The sequence below is a fragment of the Mobula birostris genome, chromosome 18, assembly GCF_030028105.1.
Source record: "Mobula birostris isolate sMobBir1 chromosome 18, sMobBir1.hap1, whole genome shotgun sequence".
NCBI classification, from domain to species: Eukaryota; Metazoa; Chordata; class Chondrichthyes; order Myliobatiformes; family Myliobatidae; genus Mobula; species Mobula birostris.
In genome coordinates this window covers 8412449-8429101 of record NC_092387.1, presented here as the reverse complement: position 1 = coordinate 8429101, position 16653 = coordinate 8412449, and the positions used below count along the sequence as shown (strand labels likewise).

The window sequence follows — 16653 nt, the reverse complement described above, 5'->3', positions numbered from 1 at the left end:
ATAGATGCTGCCTTACCTGCTGAGCTCCTCCAGCAGTTTGTTGTCTTTTTTTCCCCCTCTGGATTTCAATCATCTACAGAATCTTTTGGGTTTATGATTTACAGGCAAGAATCAAACTGCAATCTTCTCGCATCTTGATGATGGCCCTGTTACAGTGATAACACCACTACCTGAGGAATAAAGAATGGGTCTTCATGACAACTCACTACAGCCCCTAGAGATTGTTACCACACATCAGAATTAAGATTTGTGTTCTGGCCACTCATTTCCTATGGACATCACTTCTACATATAAGCAGTTTTTGCATAGTTTCCTGCATAGGTTAGTTTTTTTTAAAATTTGAGGAATGGTGGAAAGACACCCATCTCCATCCATTCTTTATCTTAAAATATTTTCACAATAAAAAGATATAATTAAAAACCCTGAACAAAGCTTCCATCTCAGGTGATTGTTGAGAAGTTGTTTAACTCGCTGCATGACTGTGTACATTGCATGGTGAGGGCAGTAAAATTCATGTTTTGCCTGGAAACAGCCAAAATCTAGAACAAGTACTTTATTTAGTCTTCAATTAAAAAACATACCATTTTTATTTCTTTAGCTTCTTTTGTTCAACATTTAGAAAAACAATTATAGATTCTGCTTAACAAAAAGACAAACTCTGCATCCTCCCCATCAGCCATACATTGTAGACCCAGTGCAGTATTCTCCATCTGGAAAGGCTTTATTCTGTTCTCAGTCCATGCTCAAATCCCAGGGCAATTTTCCTCAACCCTCCCCGCAGAGAGGCAATGTTAAATGGCAAAAACTTCATCAAGTGGCAGAAAAGTTTTCAGACTCGAAGAAAGTGGAAAGGGAATCCAGCAGTGATCTGCTACTTGAGATTAATTCAGCCGCCTGATAAGGAAGAATGGGTAAAACTTGTTACTGACAATCTCAAAGTGTTATTCTATAGATGTGCAGTGGAGAGTATCCTAACTGGTTGCATCACAGCCTGGTATAGAAACATCAATGCCCAGGAACAGAAAAGTCTACAGAAAGTGACACATACAGCCCAGTCCATCACCACAAAACCATCCCCACCATTGAGCATATTTACATGGAGCACTGTCACAAGAAAGCAGTATCCATCATCAAGGACCCCCTAACATCCAAGCTATGCTCTCTTCTAGTTGCTGCCATCAGGAAGGGGGTACAGGAGACTTAGGTCCCACACCACAAGGTTTAGGAACAGTTATTACCCTACACCCACCAGGCTTCTGAACTGGTGTGGATAACTTCACTCACTACAACTCTGAACTAAATCTGCAACCTATATACTCATTTTCAAGGACTCTACAACTCATGTTCTCAGTACTATCTAGCTATCTCTCAATATGTACACACACTTTTAATTTGCGTAATTTGTCTTTTTTTGCAAATTAGTTGATTGTCACTGTTTATGTAGATTTTTCTCACAAATTCAATTGTAAATTTTTATTTTCTTATAAATACCTCACTTTTTTAATATACAGTATTCCTGTTTTTGCACATTTTTTAATCATCTATTCAATATACATAATTGATTTACTTGTTTATTTATTGTTTTATTTATTATTTTTTCTCTCTGCTAGATTATGTATTGCATTGAACTGCTGCTGCTAAGTTAACAAATTTCATGTCACATGCCGGTGATAATAAACCTGATTCTGATATACCTATGAGAAAATAAATCTCAGGGCTGTATACAGTGATACACAGTGCCTATAAAAAGTATTCAATCCCCCCCCCCCCCGGGAAGTATTCATGTTTTATTGTTTTACAACGTTGAATCACTGGATTTAATTTGGCTTTTTTGACACTGATCAATAGAAAAGACTTTCATGTCAAAGCGAAAACAGATCTCTACAAAGTGATATAAATAAATTACAAATATAAAACAATAATTGATTGCACATGTAGTCACCCCCCTTCAAGTCAGTATTTAGTAGATGCACCTTTGGCAGCAATTACAGCTCGAGTCTGTGTGGATAGGTCTCTATCAGCTTTGCACATTTGGACACAATTTTTCCCCATTCTTCTTTACAAAACCTGTTCAAGCTTTGTCAGATTGCATGGGGATCATGAGTGAACAGTCCTTTTCAAGTGTAGCTACAAATTCTCAATTGCATTCAGGTCTGGACTCTGACTTGGCCACTCCAGGACATTAACTTTGTTGTTTAAAGCCATTCCTGTGTAGCTTTGGTTTTATGCTTAGGGTCATTGTCTCGCTGGAAAACAAATCTTCTCAAGTCGCAGTTCTCTTGCAGACTGCATCAGGTTTTCCTCCAGGATTTCCCTGTATTTTGCTGTATTAATTTTACCCTCTATTTTCACAAGCTTTCCAGGGCATGCTGCAGTGAAGCATCCCCACAGCATGATGCAGCCACCATCATGCTTCACGGTAGAGATGGTGTGTTTTTGATGATGTCTGGTTGTGACAGAACAGGCTGGCAATGTTAGTTCTCCCGCTAACCTTGCCCACCCCCCCCCCCTTTGCAGGTTAATCACTCCTCCTCATTCTGTCCCTGTCAATTCCCCCAGTAGTTCACACACTTTGCCCTCCCGTTCTGCAGTTTTTGTGAGTTCACCATTTACACACTCCAACGGTAAAACAATCGGTAGCTTGGCTAATCAAATTAATCCCTTCAGTTAACATGCTGTACTGGCTTATAACTCACAAAAATAAGGATTCTAGACACAGGCATCCCAAACAGTTTCATTTATTTTAACTCAAGCCATTACATAGGTTTGCAGACAGCAAAATGGCCCCAAAAGACCCGAGTGACAGTTTGCGGCATCTTAAAATAATGTTTTAAGGCGCAATACACCCCACATAGGCAACTCCACTGGTGGGGAGGCATTAACATTTTATATTTGTGGACACTTCATGAATGAGTTTAACTAGCATTTGTTGTGGAACAAAACTGTAGCATGTTAGAATCCCTGTTTAAAATGTTCTAATTCTGCATCTGAAACAATTATGGTCCAGTCATGTGATTTCCCCACCCCACCCCCCAGACCAACAGTAGAATTTTGTGTTTCTTCTAGACCAGGCGGAGGCAAATTTAAACCCTCAGCCACACACACAAAATGCTGGAGGGGCTCAGCAGGCCAGGCAGCATCTATGGAACAAAAATACAGTTGACGATTCGGGCCAAGACTGGCTTTAAACCCTCAGTCTGGCTTTGCTAAAGAGGTGTGGAGGTTGATTTGACAGCTGGTGAATAATTATATATGTACCCTGGAGAAACCTTCTATATATTTGTAAATTTTTGTACACGTTTGTTTTCATTTGTCTATTTGTAAATACTTATTTTCTTCACAACATGCATTTTGTCATCTGGCACTAAACAAAACCCCTTGCACTAATGTGCTGTTGCAGCTTACCATCTGTTTTTCTCCCCCAACTGGTGACCCTCATCGAGCACGCTTACCCACCACTTGATAACGAGGTGTGACAGAGGTGTTTGGCTTATACCAAACACAGCATTTAGACTGATGGCCAAAAAGTTCAATTTTGGTTTCACCAGACTATAGAAGCTTCTTCCATCTGACTTTGGAGACTCCCACATACCTTCTGGCAAACTCTAGCTGAGATTTCACTGTGTTTTTTCAACAGTGGCTTTCTCTTTGCCATTCTCCCATAAAGCTGTGACTGATGAAGTACCCGGGCAAAGTTATTGCATGCACAGTCTCTCCCATCTCAGCCACTGAAGCTTGTAACAGTTGTCATGTGTCTCTTGGCGGCCTCCCTCACTAGTCCCCTTCTTGCACAGTCACTCAGTTTTTGAGGATGTCCTGCTCTAGGCAGATTTACAGCTGTACCATATTCTTTCCATTTCTTGATGATTGATTTAACTGTACTCTAAGGGATATTCAGTGACTTGGAAATGTTCTTGTATCCATCTCCTGACTTGTGCTTTTTAATAACCTTTTTGCAGAGTTGCTTGAAGTATTCTTTTATCTTCATGGTGTAGTTTTTGCCAGGATACTGGCTCACCAGCAGTTGGACCTTCCAAAGACAGGTGTACTTTTACTACAATCAATTGAAACACCTTGACTACACACAGGTGACCTCCATTTAACTAATTATGTGATTTCTAAAACCAATTGGCTGCACCAGTGATAATTTGGGTGTGTCATATTAAAGGGGTGTATACTTATGCAATAAATTATTTTGAGTTTATATTTGTAATTAATTTAGATCACCTTGCAGAGATCTGTTTTCACTTTGACATGAAAGAGCTTTTCTATTTTCTTTTTCTGTCAAAAAAAAAGCCAAATTAAATCCACTGTGATTCAGTGTTGTTTAACAATAAAACATGAAAACTTCCGGGGGGGGGGCATGTGTATACTTTTTATAGGTACTGTATATGTACTTTGATAATATATTTACTTTGACTAGGTTTCTCTGCAAAGCTTTACTTTGCCACTGCTCTGCTGGAAGTACGAACCAACTAGAGCAAGTTCCCTGGACACCAAACCCAGCCCTGACTGTTAGCGACTTTGGAAACACCTTTGCTAACCCTGTAGTTGCACAGTCACTGCCTAGATAGAAGAGGTCTCCACTGAAATGTTTCCCAAAAAGCTGATGGCAGTACAGAGAAACTATAGAAGAAACACCTTTCACTCTGTTTAATGTATTCAGTTACAGAATGTAGATGTCATTTGGCCATTTTGGTACTATTGCAGAACAAGCTGAGATAATTAAAATTAAAGCAGGATGTGGTGTGGATCTGAAGTCAAGTGCAGATCAGACCAGGTAAAGACAGCAGGGGACATGAGAGATAGCAGATGCTGGAACCTGAAGCAACAATTAGCGGCTTGAGTAAATATCTGTGGCAGATGGGAGGAAGAATCGTTAATATGTGGAGGTCAAGTCCTGAGGCAGAATCTTAATCTGAAACATCAAAAATTCCTTTCCCTCCACAGATGTTGCTTTGGCCACTGGATTCCTCCAGTAGATTATTGGTAAAGAGAGCAGATTTCTTTCCCTGAAGAATATTAGTGAGACAGATTGGACAAAAACCTGCCAACAGTCAGGGCTGGGTTTGGTGTCTGGGGAACTTGCCACTGTACTTCCAGCAGAGCATTGGCAAAGTAAAGCTTTGCAGAAAAACTTAAAATAATTTCCACCATGTTAGATTTCACTCTCAAGGACTCTACGACTCAGGCTCTGTATTATTTATTTACTTTTTTATCATTTGCTTAAATTTTATTCTTTTGCACACTGCTTGTTTGTCAGTCTTTGTTATTTAAATAAATTCTATTTCTTCATTTTCCTGTAAATGCCTGCAAGGAAATGAATCGTGGGATAGTCCATGGTGATATGTACATACTTTGATAATAAATTTACTCTGACTTCTCTTCCACATTTACTTGGACTTGAATTGGCCAGATGCAGTGGAATTGAACACAGGACTTCCATTACTAACTGATCTCAGGATTACCTGGGCATTAACAACCACTATGATGACGCATCCATATTGTTTTACAAATAAAAAAGGAGTTAATTTCTCATCGGTAATCTAAAACCCCCTGAACATATTATTTACAACACACACAATATGCTGGAGGAACTCTGCAAAGCAGGCAGCAACCCAGTTTTTTTTCAAAACTGGAACTTTTTCAATCACTTGGTTTAGTTACTGAGCTCCCACCAAGGCATTTGAACCCCTATCTTTGGATCAACAGTGCAGAACACTGGGCGCTCGCTCAGTGTCTCACCCAGAAACCATGTAATCCCTTATGAGATGAAAAAGTAGGTGGGGGGTGGGTTATTCTGATCGTCATTATTCACTTCTGTTGATTGGTTAGTTTAGAAACTGCAGATGATTTTCTCATTGCTTAGTCACCTGGTGTGTAGTTTCAAATGTCCCGGGTACAACTCAACTTATTGAGTTGCCACATTCTAAGAGTAGTCCAGTCCTGTGGAACTGGCTGTGGTTTGCCCTAAGCTTCTCCACAGCCACAGCTGAGGCTGACTTGGAAACTCTAGCATTCTTCCAAAGCTCCAACACCACTCACTGTATCAGCTGAATTGTCCCGTAAAGAGAACTAGAATATAAAAGCAAGGATGAGGCTTTAATAAATCAGCCATGATGGAATGGAGGAGCAGACCCAATGGGTCAAAAGGCCTAATTCTGCTCCTATATCTTGCGAGACCATGGATCTGCGCCTGGCAAGTCTCCCCTCTCCACGACACCGATGTTGTCCAAGGGAAGGGCATTAGGACCCATACAGCTTGGCACCAGTGTCGTCACAGAGCAATGTGTGATTAAGTGCCTTGCTCAAGGACACAACACGCTGCCTCGGCTGGGGCTCGAACTTACGACCTTCAGGTCGCTAGTCCAATGCCTTAACCACTTGGCCATGTGCCCACACCTCCTATACCTTATGGGGACTTTAATCATTCAGAAACCTCATTTTTTATCTGCAAGTGTGATATGTGAGGCTACTGAAGTCTGTGAAACCAATCTGTATGTTGAAGATTAGAATAGACTTGGAGGATTGAAAAACCGCACCTTGTTCGTCATAGATTCTTACACAAACAAGAAGAAAACATGCATGAAAGTGAAATTGCTGATCCCTATAAGATGCTACAAGTGACCAAACAGACCCAAACCCACCAACACACACAACATGCTGGAGGAACTCAGTAAGTCAGGCAGCATCTATGGAGAGGAATGAACTGTCAATCCAAGCCCCTTCATCAGCACTTTTTGCCCTGGGTTTTCTAGGCCAGTAAGGAGACTAATATACCTCAAACTCTTTGGGCTAGATTCAGAGTCGCTGGTGATCAGCAAACCTGTGGGCTGTGCAGGTTGGAAGAGTTGCTCACTGCCAGAGTCACGACTGAGCAGTTGATCTCAGTGGTGTGTGAACACAACTGGGGCTGGTGGTCAGAGATGTTCGGATCGACTCACAGCTAAAGTTCACAACAGCAGAAGAAATGAGAACAGAAGTAGGCCACATTGTACCTCATATTTACTCTGGTGTCAGACAGAACAATGGCTGATCTCTTACCTCAGAAACACAAGAGATCCTGCAGATGCTGCAAATCTAGAGCAGCAGATACAGAATGCTGGAGGAACTCAACAGGTCAGGCAACATCTATGGAAATGAATAAATAGTCCACGTTTTGAGCTGAGACCCTTTGTCAGGACAGGAATGGAAGGGGGATAGATGCTAAAATGGGCAAGGGAAGGAGGACAAGCTGGAAGGTGATGGGTGAATCCAGGTGGGTGGGAGAGGGAGAATGAAGTAAGAAGCTGGGAGATGGTAAGTGGAAAAGGCAAAGGACTGGAGAAGAAGGAACCTAATAGGAGAGGAGAGTGAACCATGAGAGAAAGGGAAGGACAGGAGTACCAGGGGAGATCAACTCTTGCCTCTCACAGCACTGGCCCCGAGTCTCATTGATTCCTTTAATATCTAAAATCTACACATCTCAAAGTTAAATGTACTCTGAATGTATTCCAAAGATTCACTGTCCTCTGCTGGATGGCTGACTCCTTATTTTGAGACAGAAACCTCTGATTCTGTACGTCACACCCAGAGGAAATATCAACTCCGCATCACCTTCACGAATGGTGTAGCCACCTCGAGAGGGTACAAGCTTCATCTCTCTTTATACGACCAATCTGCCATCCAGGAATCAGAGAACCTCTGCTGTCCTCCCTCTATCCCAGCTACATCCTTCGTGGCACAGGAGGCTCTGCAGATGCTGGAAACCTTGAGCAGCACTGGGGTCTCAGCCTAAAATGCCATCTACTTATTTCCTTTCATAGAGCTACCTGATTAAAGAATTTTCTTGCAGGTAATTTTAATTATTAGTTTTATTTGTCACATGTACATTGAAACGTAGAGTGAAATGCATTCTTTTGAATCATGAACCAACAGAATCCAAGGATGTACTGGGGGCAACTGGCAGGTAACATAGCGTGCTCACATCTTACTAACCTTAACCCGTACATATTTAGAATGTGGGAGGAAATGGGAACACCCGGAGGCTGTTACAGAGAGAGTGTACAAAATGTGGGAATTGAACCAGAATAGGTGGTGCTGTAAAGCATTATAGTAACTACTACACTAGAATGCTAACCTCTACTTGCTGAGTTCCTCCAGCATTTTGTGGGTGTGTGTATAATATAATCATTCCTTGGATTGGGAGCAGAAACCTCTAAAAAGAATATTTCAGCAGTAATATCGTCAGGGTTCTATGGGATTGCAACAAGGGGTCTCAAGTCTCCAGATCAATGGTGTGGAACTCTGGTTGCTAATATAATCCAACGTATTTACTTTTTAACAATAGTTACAGTAAACAAGGCGATTTAATTCTACCAGCTTTTGGATCTGTGACATTTCTTTCCTGAAATAAAGATCCTTCATTACCTCTCCTTACCCATCTGTCAGTGACCCACCAACCAATGCCCTAAAGTACACAGGGCATAGAATTACAGCACAGTACAGACACTTTGGCTCACAATGTTCTGCCAACCTTTTAACCTACTATCAACCTAATTCTTCCTTCACAACTGTTCATCTTTCTATCATCCATGTGACTTTCTAAGAGTTCCTTAAATATCCCTAATGTATCAGCCTCTACTGTCTCCCCTGGGTTTTGATGGTCCCCTACTCTTTGTCAGACTCATTTTCAAGTACAATTGTTGATGATCTACTCTGTAAAACCTCCAGCTGATCCATTATTTCACGTTTTTTTTCTAGTTTAGAAGAGAGAAATTAAAAAATGTAGTTTCTTCAGTCCCTTATCCCAGCTTCACCATTCAAAACATCACGGCTCATCTTTCACCTTTTCTACTCTATATCCCTGGATTCCTCAAATATCAAAAAAATCTATAAAGTCTTCCTTTAAGTTACTGAGGCCCTTGAATAGAGAATTCCAAACATTCACCACACTCTGGGTAAAGACATTTCTTCTCATTTCAACCCTGAAAAGCCATGCCTTTGCTTTAAGACTATGACCCTGGTTATGGTTCTCGTTACCAGGGGGAGAAAAAGCAGCACCCTTGCTTCTAATAAACACAAGAGATTCTGTAGATGCTGGAAACCTGAAGCACACAAAATGCAGGTGCTTATTTTTGTTGTTTTGTACCTTTACTTAAGCAATATTTCTGATTAATTTCTATTTGTCAATATGTGGGGGAGATGACTGTTTCAGCTTTAACCTTAGACAATACCTTCCCCATCTTTCTATTAATATTCTCTATCACTTTAAATACCATTATGAGAATACACATATATACCTAACTTGGAATTAACTGAATGTTGTGGTCATTGTTCCATGTTTGCTTTTCCACACAGAGCCAAGATTCACCTCCATACATGTTCGGCACAGCATCGTGGGCCAAAAAGCCTGTATTGTGCTGTAGGTTTTCTATGTTTCTAAACAACAGAAACATAAACCAACATAGCTATCAAAGAGCTGCAAGGCAGTCTATACCAAGTACCACTCTGCACCTTGCTGCACTTTGGAGGCCCGGGGGTGGCCAGGGCTGGGGTTCAGTGGGTGGGTGGGTGGGGTGAAAAGGGGCTGCTTGTTGTTGTATGTTGTTCTGTGAAACACTGTGGGCAGGCTATGTTGGCACCAGAATGCATGGGGACACCTGTGGGCTGCTTCCAGCACACCCTTGTTTATGTTGGTTGTTGACAACATTTTACTGTATGTTTCCATATACATTTGATAAATGAATCTGGATCTGAAACCATTTAGATTTACCTTCTGCTATCAGACTGGAACAAGCTCAGGAGATTTGCCCTTCTTGTCAGGTGAGCTCGCTGGTTCATGGGAGCTTGGGCTGAGACCACCGTCAGCTCTGGGCTAGAAGGACTGGCTGCATTCATCTTCATATGGCACACACCGGTACCCCTGCCCATGCCGTTCACTGGCATTGCATTCACCGCACTACTGTGGCTGCTTCCTGAGTCCAATAACATGGCGCTCCCTCGCAAGGCTTTTGATTGCAAAAGGGAGTTTTCTGTACAAAAGCATATTGTAATCAGTGGAATCCTCTTTCACCTCTATCCACACCTCATCCCTCCTTCTGCCTCTGTTTTGGTCCTGCAGTTTGCAGGAAATTGATTGCTCTTCAGTTGAAAGGTATTGCTTGGGGCATCGGAGTTCAGAGGTCAATTCCAACATCATCTGTAAGGAGTCTGTACGCCCTCCCCATGACAAGTGTGGGTTTTCTCCGGGTGCTCAAGTTTTCCTCACAAAGTCCAAAGACATACGGATTAGTAGGTTAATTCGTCATTGTAAGTTGTCCCATGATTAGAATAGGGTTAAATCGGAGTTGCTGGGGTAGGTGGGGGTGTGGCTCGAAGGGCTGGAATGATCTATTTCATGCTGTAGCTCAATAAAACAACCAAGTGAATAAATAAATAAGACAAGTAGTACTTGGATTTGTAAATACAAGAATTTAGATTTACAGACAGCATGGTAACAGGTATTTCTAGCCCAATGAGACTGTGTTGCCCAATTACACCATGTGACCAATTAACCTACCAATACATTCATCTTTGGAATGTGGGAGGAAACACGTTCTCAATATTTATAGTTTATTTATTTTTAATTTTTTTTTGTATTTGCACAGTTTGTTTTCTTTTGCACTCTGGTTGTTTGTCCGTCCCATTGGGTGTGGTCTTCCTTGATTCTGTTGTGGTTCTTGGATTCACTGAGCATGCCCACAAGAAAGTGAATCTCAGGATTGTGTACGGGGATGTATATACTTTGATAATAGATTTACTTTGAACACTGACACCGGAGCATCCAGGGGAAACCCAAGTGGTCACGTGGTGAACATACATACTCCTTACAGACAGTGGTGCAACTGAACCCAGGTTAATCTACAATAAAATTGTGGCCTGGATGCAAACCATATTAATCTCATTCCTGCTTGGAAATTGGTTGAAATAAATTAATACTCATAAAATATCAGATGCCATTGCACCCAACAAGATAGAAACCTTCATAGAAATGGTAGAAAAGTTGGAGGGTGGGAGAACAGTGGTGGTGGGGGATGAGAAAATTACTTGAGCAATGTACTCCACTTCCAAAGCTCAGTGCCTTTGCCAAATACAGCTGTTGGTACACAATGAAATCTGGCACCCTCAGGACTTCAATGGTGCCGAACAGGCTGGGTTTCTGCACACGAGATTCTGGAGACACTGGAAATCCAGAGCAACACACACACAAAATGCTGGAGGAACTCAGCAGGTCTGGTAGCATCTATGAAAATTAATAAACAGTTGACGTTTCAGGCCGAGATCCTTCACTGGGACTGGCCTGCCCTTCATCTAGTCCTGAAGAAGGGTCTCAGCCTGAAACGTCAACTGTTTATTCATTTCCATGGATGCTGCCTGAGCTGCTGAGTTCCTCCAGCATTTTGCATGTGATGCTTTGGATTTTTGCACTAATCAATGCTATTCCAATTAATACTCCTACACATTTTGAATGCACTATTTAAATAAAATGAATTTTTTTTAAAAATGCATTGTAGTAGTATAATAAATTTGCCAGTGAAACCAGTAAGTTCAAATCATCATCATTATATTGTATGACATAGGCAATCATGTTCTCATTTTTCTACAGAAGTGGTTTGCCATTGCCTTCATCTGGGCAGTGTCTTTGCAAGATGGGTGACCCCAGACATTATCAATACTCTTCAGGGATTGTCTGCCTGGCGTCAGTGGTCACATAACCAGCACTTATGATCTGCACTAGCTACTCATACAACCATCCACCACCTGCCCCCGTGGCTTCACGTGACCCTGCTTTGGGGGCAGAGGGTGCTAGGTAATTGCTACATGTTGCACAAGGGTGACTTGTAGGCTAGAGGAGGGAAGGAGAACCTCCTTTGGCAGAGACGCATCTCCACCCCACCACCCAGGGTAGGTTTAAAGGGAGCGCAGAAATCCTGCCTGGTGATTTCAGTGCCGAACCATCTGGATTTCTGAACAGTTGGATAACAGATTATTGGAGTTTTATTGTATTTAATGTTCCGTGTACGTCACCAAGGATAAACTTTTCAGTTGCACTCGTTTCACCCAACTAGAAAGAGTCAATGACATGAACAACCTTAAAGAAACTACTTTCCAGTTCCACACTGAATCTGCACAGAGACCACTATCTGGATCAGTGTCCTGTACCATTGGTTAATTGTCAGACCTAGAACATTTCTCAGTTTTCCATGCTCTTTGAAGTACCAAATATCCAGCACGTAGCTCACACATCCTCCCCATGTACCTGGTGTAAAGACAGTCGCAGGCTATTTGACTATAGCTGGCATCGCACCTTAGGTGTGTACATGTTTTTCAATGCAGTGTCACTAACGAAGCATCAGGAATAAGGGTCTTAGTGCTTTTTGTCACTCCAGCTAAGATCAGTATGGTCAGGGAATGGTTAGTGGTCTCAGATAACTGAGGCAAAGTGCATCATAGTGAAGTTTGGGTTGAGAACAGTGGAAATGGAAGAGGTGAAAGGTTGGATGTTGCATATTCTGGGAAGTGCTGTGAGAAGGAAAATCGCAGAAGAAGACAGAGTCACAAAGAAAATATTATCCTTTTGAAATATTAAAACAGGAAGGTGGCAGAAATTGTGAACTTAAAACCATAAGACATAGGAACGATGGTCCCATTAGGTCTGTGTGCCATTCCATCATGGCTGATTTATTCTCGAGCCCATAACCTATTCAAAAACCTATGACTTTCAGTGCCACAGACCAAGCATGGAGTTGAGATCAGACTGGGAGCTCTTTTCCAACCAGTGTGGAGATGATGGGCTGAATGGACTGAGTCATAAATTTTCTATCAGTCTATGCAACAATCTCATATGAAAACAGACAAAGGCATCACTTTCTCACCAGGTACTAGCTTGGCACTCACTGAACGGGGATAGGCTGAAACTGCATTGAGCCGTAACTCCGAGGAGCTAGCAGTCCTCACTGCAATGGCTTCAAGTGACACTGGTAACTGATTTCCACCCACCCACGTCAGACCCCTACGGACGGGAAAGCGATTCTGGAAGCGGTGGAACGGGAATCCATTTCCAGGATTCGGGGTCCCTTTCCGGTTGTTGCTCCCAGGAGCCTGGCCTTGGGGAGACAGCGGTGACGGCCAGTTAACTGTCGTGGGATTGGGAACTCCCAGCTCTGTTGTGCTGTTCCTTCCTGTCAAGGCACAGGAGCCGACGTACTCCAGCTCTTCCATCATCTGGTTGGATCGAAGTGTGCTCGGGCAAATTAAAGACTGAAAAATTAAAGAAACATGTAGAATGAGCAAAATCAATAAACAAACTAACTCTGCAGACAAACCAAAGCTAGAATCAGAATCAGGTTTAATATCACTGGCTTATGTCATGAAATTAGATGTTTTGCGGCAGCAGTACACTGCAATACATAGTAATAATGATAAATTACAATGAGTATATTATATATTACTGAATGGACAATGAACACTCCCTCAGTACTTTTTCCTCTCTTTTTGCACTACTGATTTAATAGAATTTAATTTTTATATATATCATTAAATTAAATCAGTAGTGCAAAAAGAGGAAAAAATACTGAGGTAATATACATGGATTCATTGTCCATTCTGAAATCTGACGGTGGAGGGGAAGAAGTTGTTCTTGAAACATTGAGTGTGTGTCTTCAAACTGTAGTACCTCCTTAATGGTAGCAATGAGAAGACCAGAAGACCATAAAATATAGGAGCTGAATTAAGCCATTTGGCCCATTGAGCGTGCTCTGCCATTTCATCATGGCTAATTGATTTTCCCTCTCAACCCCAATCTCCTACATCCTCTCTGTATCTCTTCATGACCTGACTAATCAAGAACCTATCAAGCTCTGCCTTAAGTATATGTAATGACTTGGCCCTCACAGCCACCTGTGGCAACAAATTCTACAGATTCACCACTTTGGATAAAGAAATTCTTCCTCAACAACATTCTGCAAGGATGTCCCTCTATTCTGAGGCTGTGTCCTCTGGTCCTAGACTCTCCCACCGTAGAAAACATCCTCTCCACATCCACTCTGTCAAGGCCTTACAATATTCAATAGGTTTCAATGAGATTCTCCTGAAGTCCGGTGAGTACAGGCCCAGAGCCATCCAATGCTCCTCATTTGAGAAGCCTATCAATCGGAAACATTTTGTTAACATCCTTTGAACTCTCTCCAACATCAGCACGTCGTTTCTTAGATAAGAGGCCCAAAACTGTTCACAGTACTCCAAGTGAGGCCTCACCAGTGCCTTCAACATTACATCCTTGCACTCATGATGGAGCTGGCTGAGTTTACAACTTTCTGCAGCTTTTTCCAATCCTGTGTAGTGGGCCCTCCATACCGGATGGATACAGCTACCTGTAATTATCCAAGGTGCTATTTACAAATTACTTCCTTTGTCACCAAATACTCAAACTTCTACAGATGTACTGTTGAAAGCATCCTGACTAATTGTGTCATGGTCTGGTACTTTGGTTGGCCCTGACTCTAGCCAATGTAGCTCTCCAGATCATGGAGGCACACAAGCCTCCAAACCTAGCGACAAGATTATGATCCCCTTGGAGCATTATATTAGGATGTTCCTGAAAAGAAGTATGAAGAGTTTTGCACCGTGAAAGAAAAGAGAAATTCCCCTTTGCTTGCTTTTTCTCTATCAACGGGCAGAATCGATTTTAGCAGTGACAGGCTCAGGGTATGGGTGCTCATTTTAACTGAGGCTGGAGCCTGGAACACTAGATAGCAGAAAGTGGGAAATGTCCTCAATCATCTTCAAAAGGGACTAGGATTGAGCATGGTATGAATCTTGTCAGCATCCTTAAGAACCAGTTAAAACCTGGTCTGCAGTCACACCATGACACTTAGTGTGGAGGCAGGGAACTAGAATTAGCTTTACCTGCAGTAACACAACTAACGTCAAATAAATCTATTTTCCATCTTTGCACCACTGGTGGGTACTATCACCATAAGACCATAAGACCTAGGAACAGAATTAGGCCATTCAACCCATCGAGCCTGCTCCACTGTTCCATCATGGCTGATTTATTATACCTCTCAAACCCATTCTCCTTCCTTTCTCCCCTAACCTTACTAATCAACCTATCAACCTCCACTTTAAATATACTCAGTGACTTGGGCCCCCACAGCTGTCTATGGCAATGAATTCCACAGATTCACCACTGGCTAAAGAAATTCCTCCTCATCCTTGTTCTAAAGGGACATTCTTTTTTTACTAAGGGTGTGTCCCCTGATGCTAGACTCCCCCGCTATACGAATCATCTTTTCCACGTCAACTCTATCAAGGCCTTTCAATATTGAATAAGTTCCAATGAGTTCCCCCTCATTTTTTTAAACTCCAGCGAGTACAGGCCCTGAGCCATCAAATGCTCCTCATACGTAAATGTTAATTCAGAATGATTCCTGGAATCATTCTCGTGAACCTCCTCTTAACTCTCTCCAACGCCAGAACAACCGTACTTAGATAGGGGCCCAAAACTGCTCACAATACTCCAAGTGGGGCCTCACCAGTGCTCAGCTTAGCATTCCACCCCTCTCAAAATGAATGCTAACCACCGACTCAACCTGCAAGTTAACATAAATAAAGTGTGAAATAATGCAGTCACACGCAGACCCTCATTCCCAAAACTCGTGGCACCACAAGGTCAGCAAGTTGAAAGGTTAGCCGCTAACTCTTTCACACAGTGCAACTCACGTTATTCTGGTTAGTACCATCTGAAGGGGCAGTCTGAACGGTTCCACTAACACCTGAAGGGTTCCGCAGAACCCGGTAAACTTGCTCGATGACACCCAGAGCCCGGAGAAGGTTCTCCCGGCGCAGCAGGCCACTGAGTCGCTGCAGCTCCTCCTTGTCGATGATTTCCAGTGGCTTCATACTGTCTATGGCCTCCTGTAAAAACAACATGCAACAAAATAGAACATTACGTTACCAAACAAGGTGCAACAAGTCACTAGGGGTTCAGTTAGAGAAAAGGTATCAATAGCCTGCACATTTAGAACAGTTCATGAACGGGTCAGAATAAGAGCAGGAAGAAGCCATTCAGCCCCTCATTCCTGTTCTGCTATTCAAAAAGATCGTGGCCAATCTTCTCTCTCAAATACAGTGGATTTGGTTAATTAGGACATATCGAGACAAGTACATTTTGGCTGAATTAAGTGGAGGCCCAACTGGTCGAGGTTTCATAAAAATAGTTAAAAAGGTATTAAAAAGGCCAAGCTAAGTAACAAATTATGTATTGCAATGAAATAGAGAATAAATTAGAACACTTGGTAGTTATTGACAGAGAAATTCATCCAGTGTACTCAATGAATAAAATCAGCCCAGACATCAAGTGCAGTTAAAGGACTGTCTTCATACAATGCTATTGACGACTGCATCCTCCAATCTTCATTTTCATTGTAACATTCAAGATGATTGTAGATACCTTCAAAATCTTTGTAGTTCCTAACCTGTTGAAGCAGCTTTGAATCGACTTACTGCTTATTTCTCACCAACTATCAGTGACAAAAAAATCACTACTTTTTGAACACAAACACACACAACTGATACTATTTAAAAACTAAGCACGGCATAGTGTTAACAGCCACACAAGTACACAAGACT

The 16653-nt window shown here is 42.0% G+C and overlaps 1 protein-coding gene across 3 annotated transcripts in view; it reads right to left on the bottom strand.

Moving 5' to 3' along the window:
* Positions 1–601: 601 nt before the first annotated feature.
* Positions 602–16653, bottom strand: part of LOC140211927 (tubulin polyglutamylase ttll6-like) — a 73979-nt gene continuing 57927 nt past the window's right edge. For 2 of the 3 annotated variants that reach the window (XM_072282153.1, XM_072282151.1), the window contains 4 exons: positions 15745–15939; positions 12897–13281; positions 9755–10013; positions 2669–4030 (listed from right to left, as the gene is read on the bottom strand). In XM_072282153.1, the coding sequence (XP_072138254.1) occupies positions 4015–4030; positions 9755–10013; positions 12897–13281; positions 15745–15939 (855 nt within the window). In that variant the 3' untranslated portion in view covers positions 2669–4014. Of the gene's footprint in view, positions 895–2668; positions 4031–9754; positions 10014–12896; positions 13282–15744; positions 15940–16653 lie in introns of those variants that run through there. The other variant, XM_072282152.1, reaches the window with a different exon arrangement.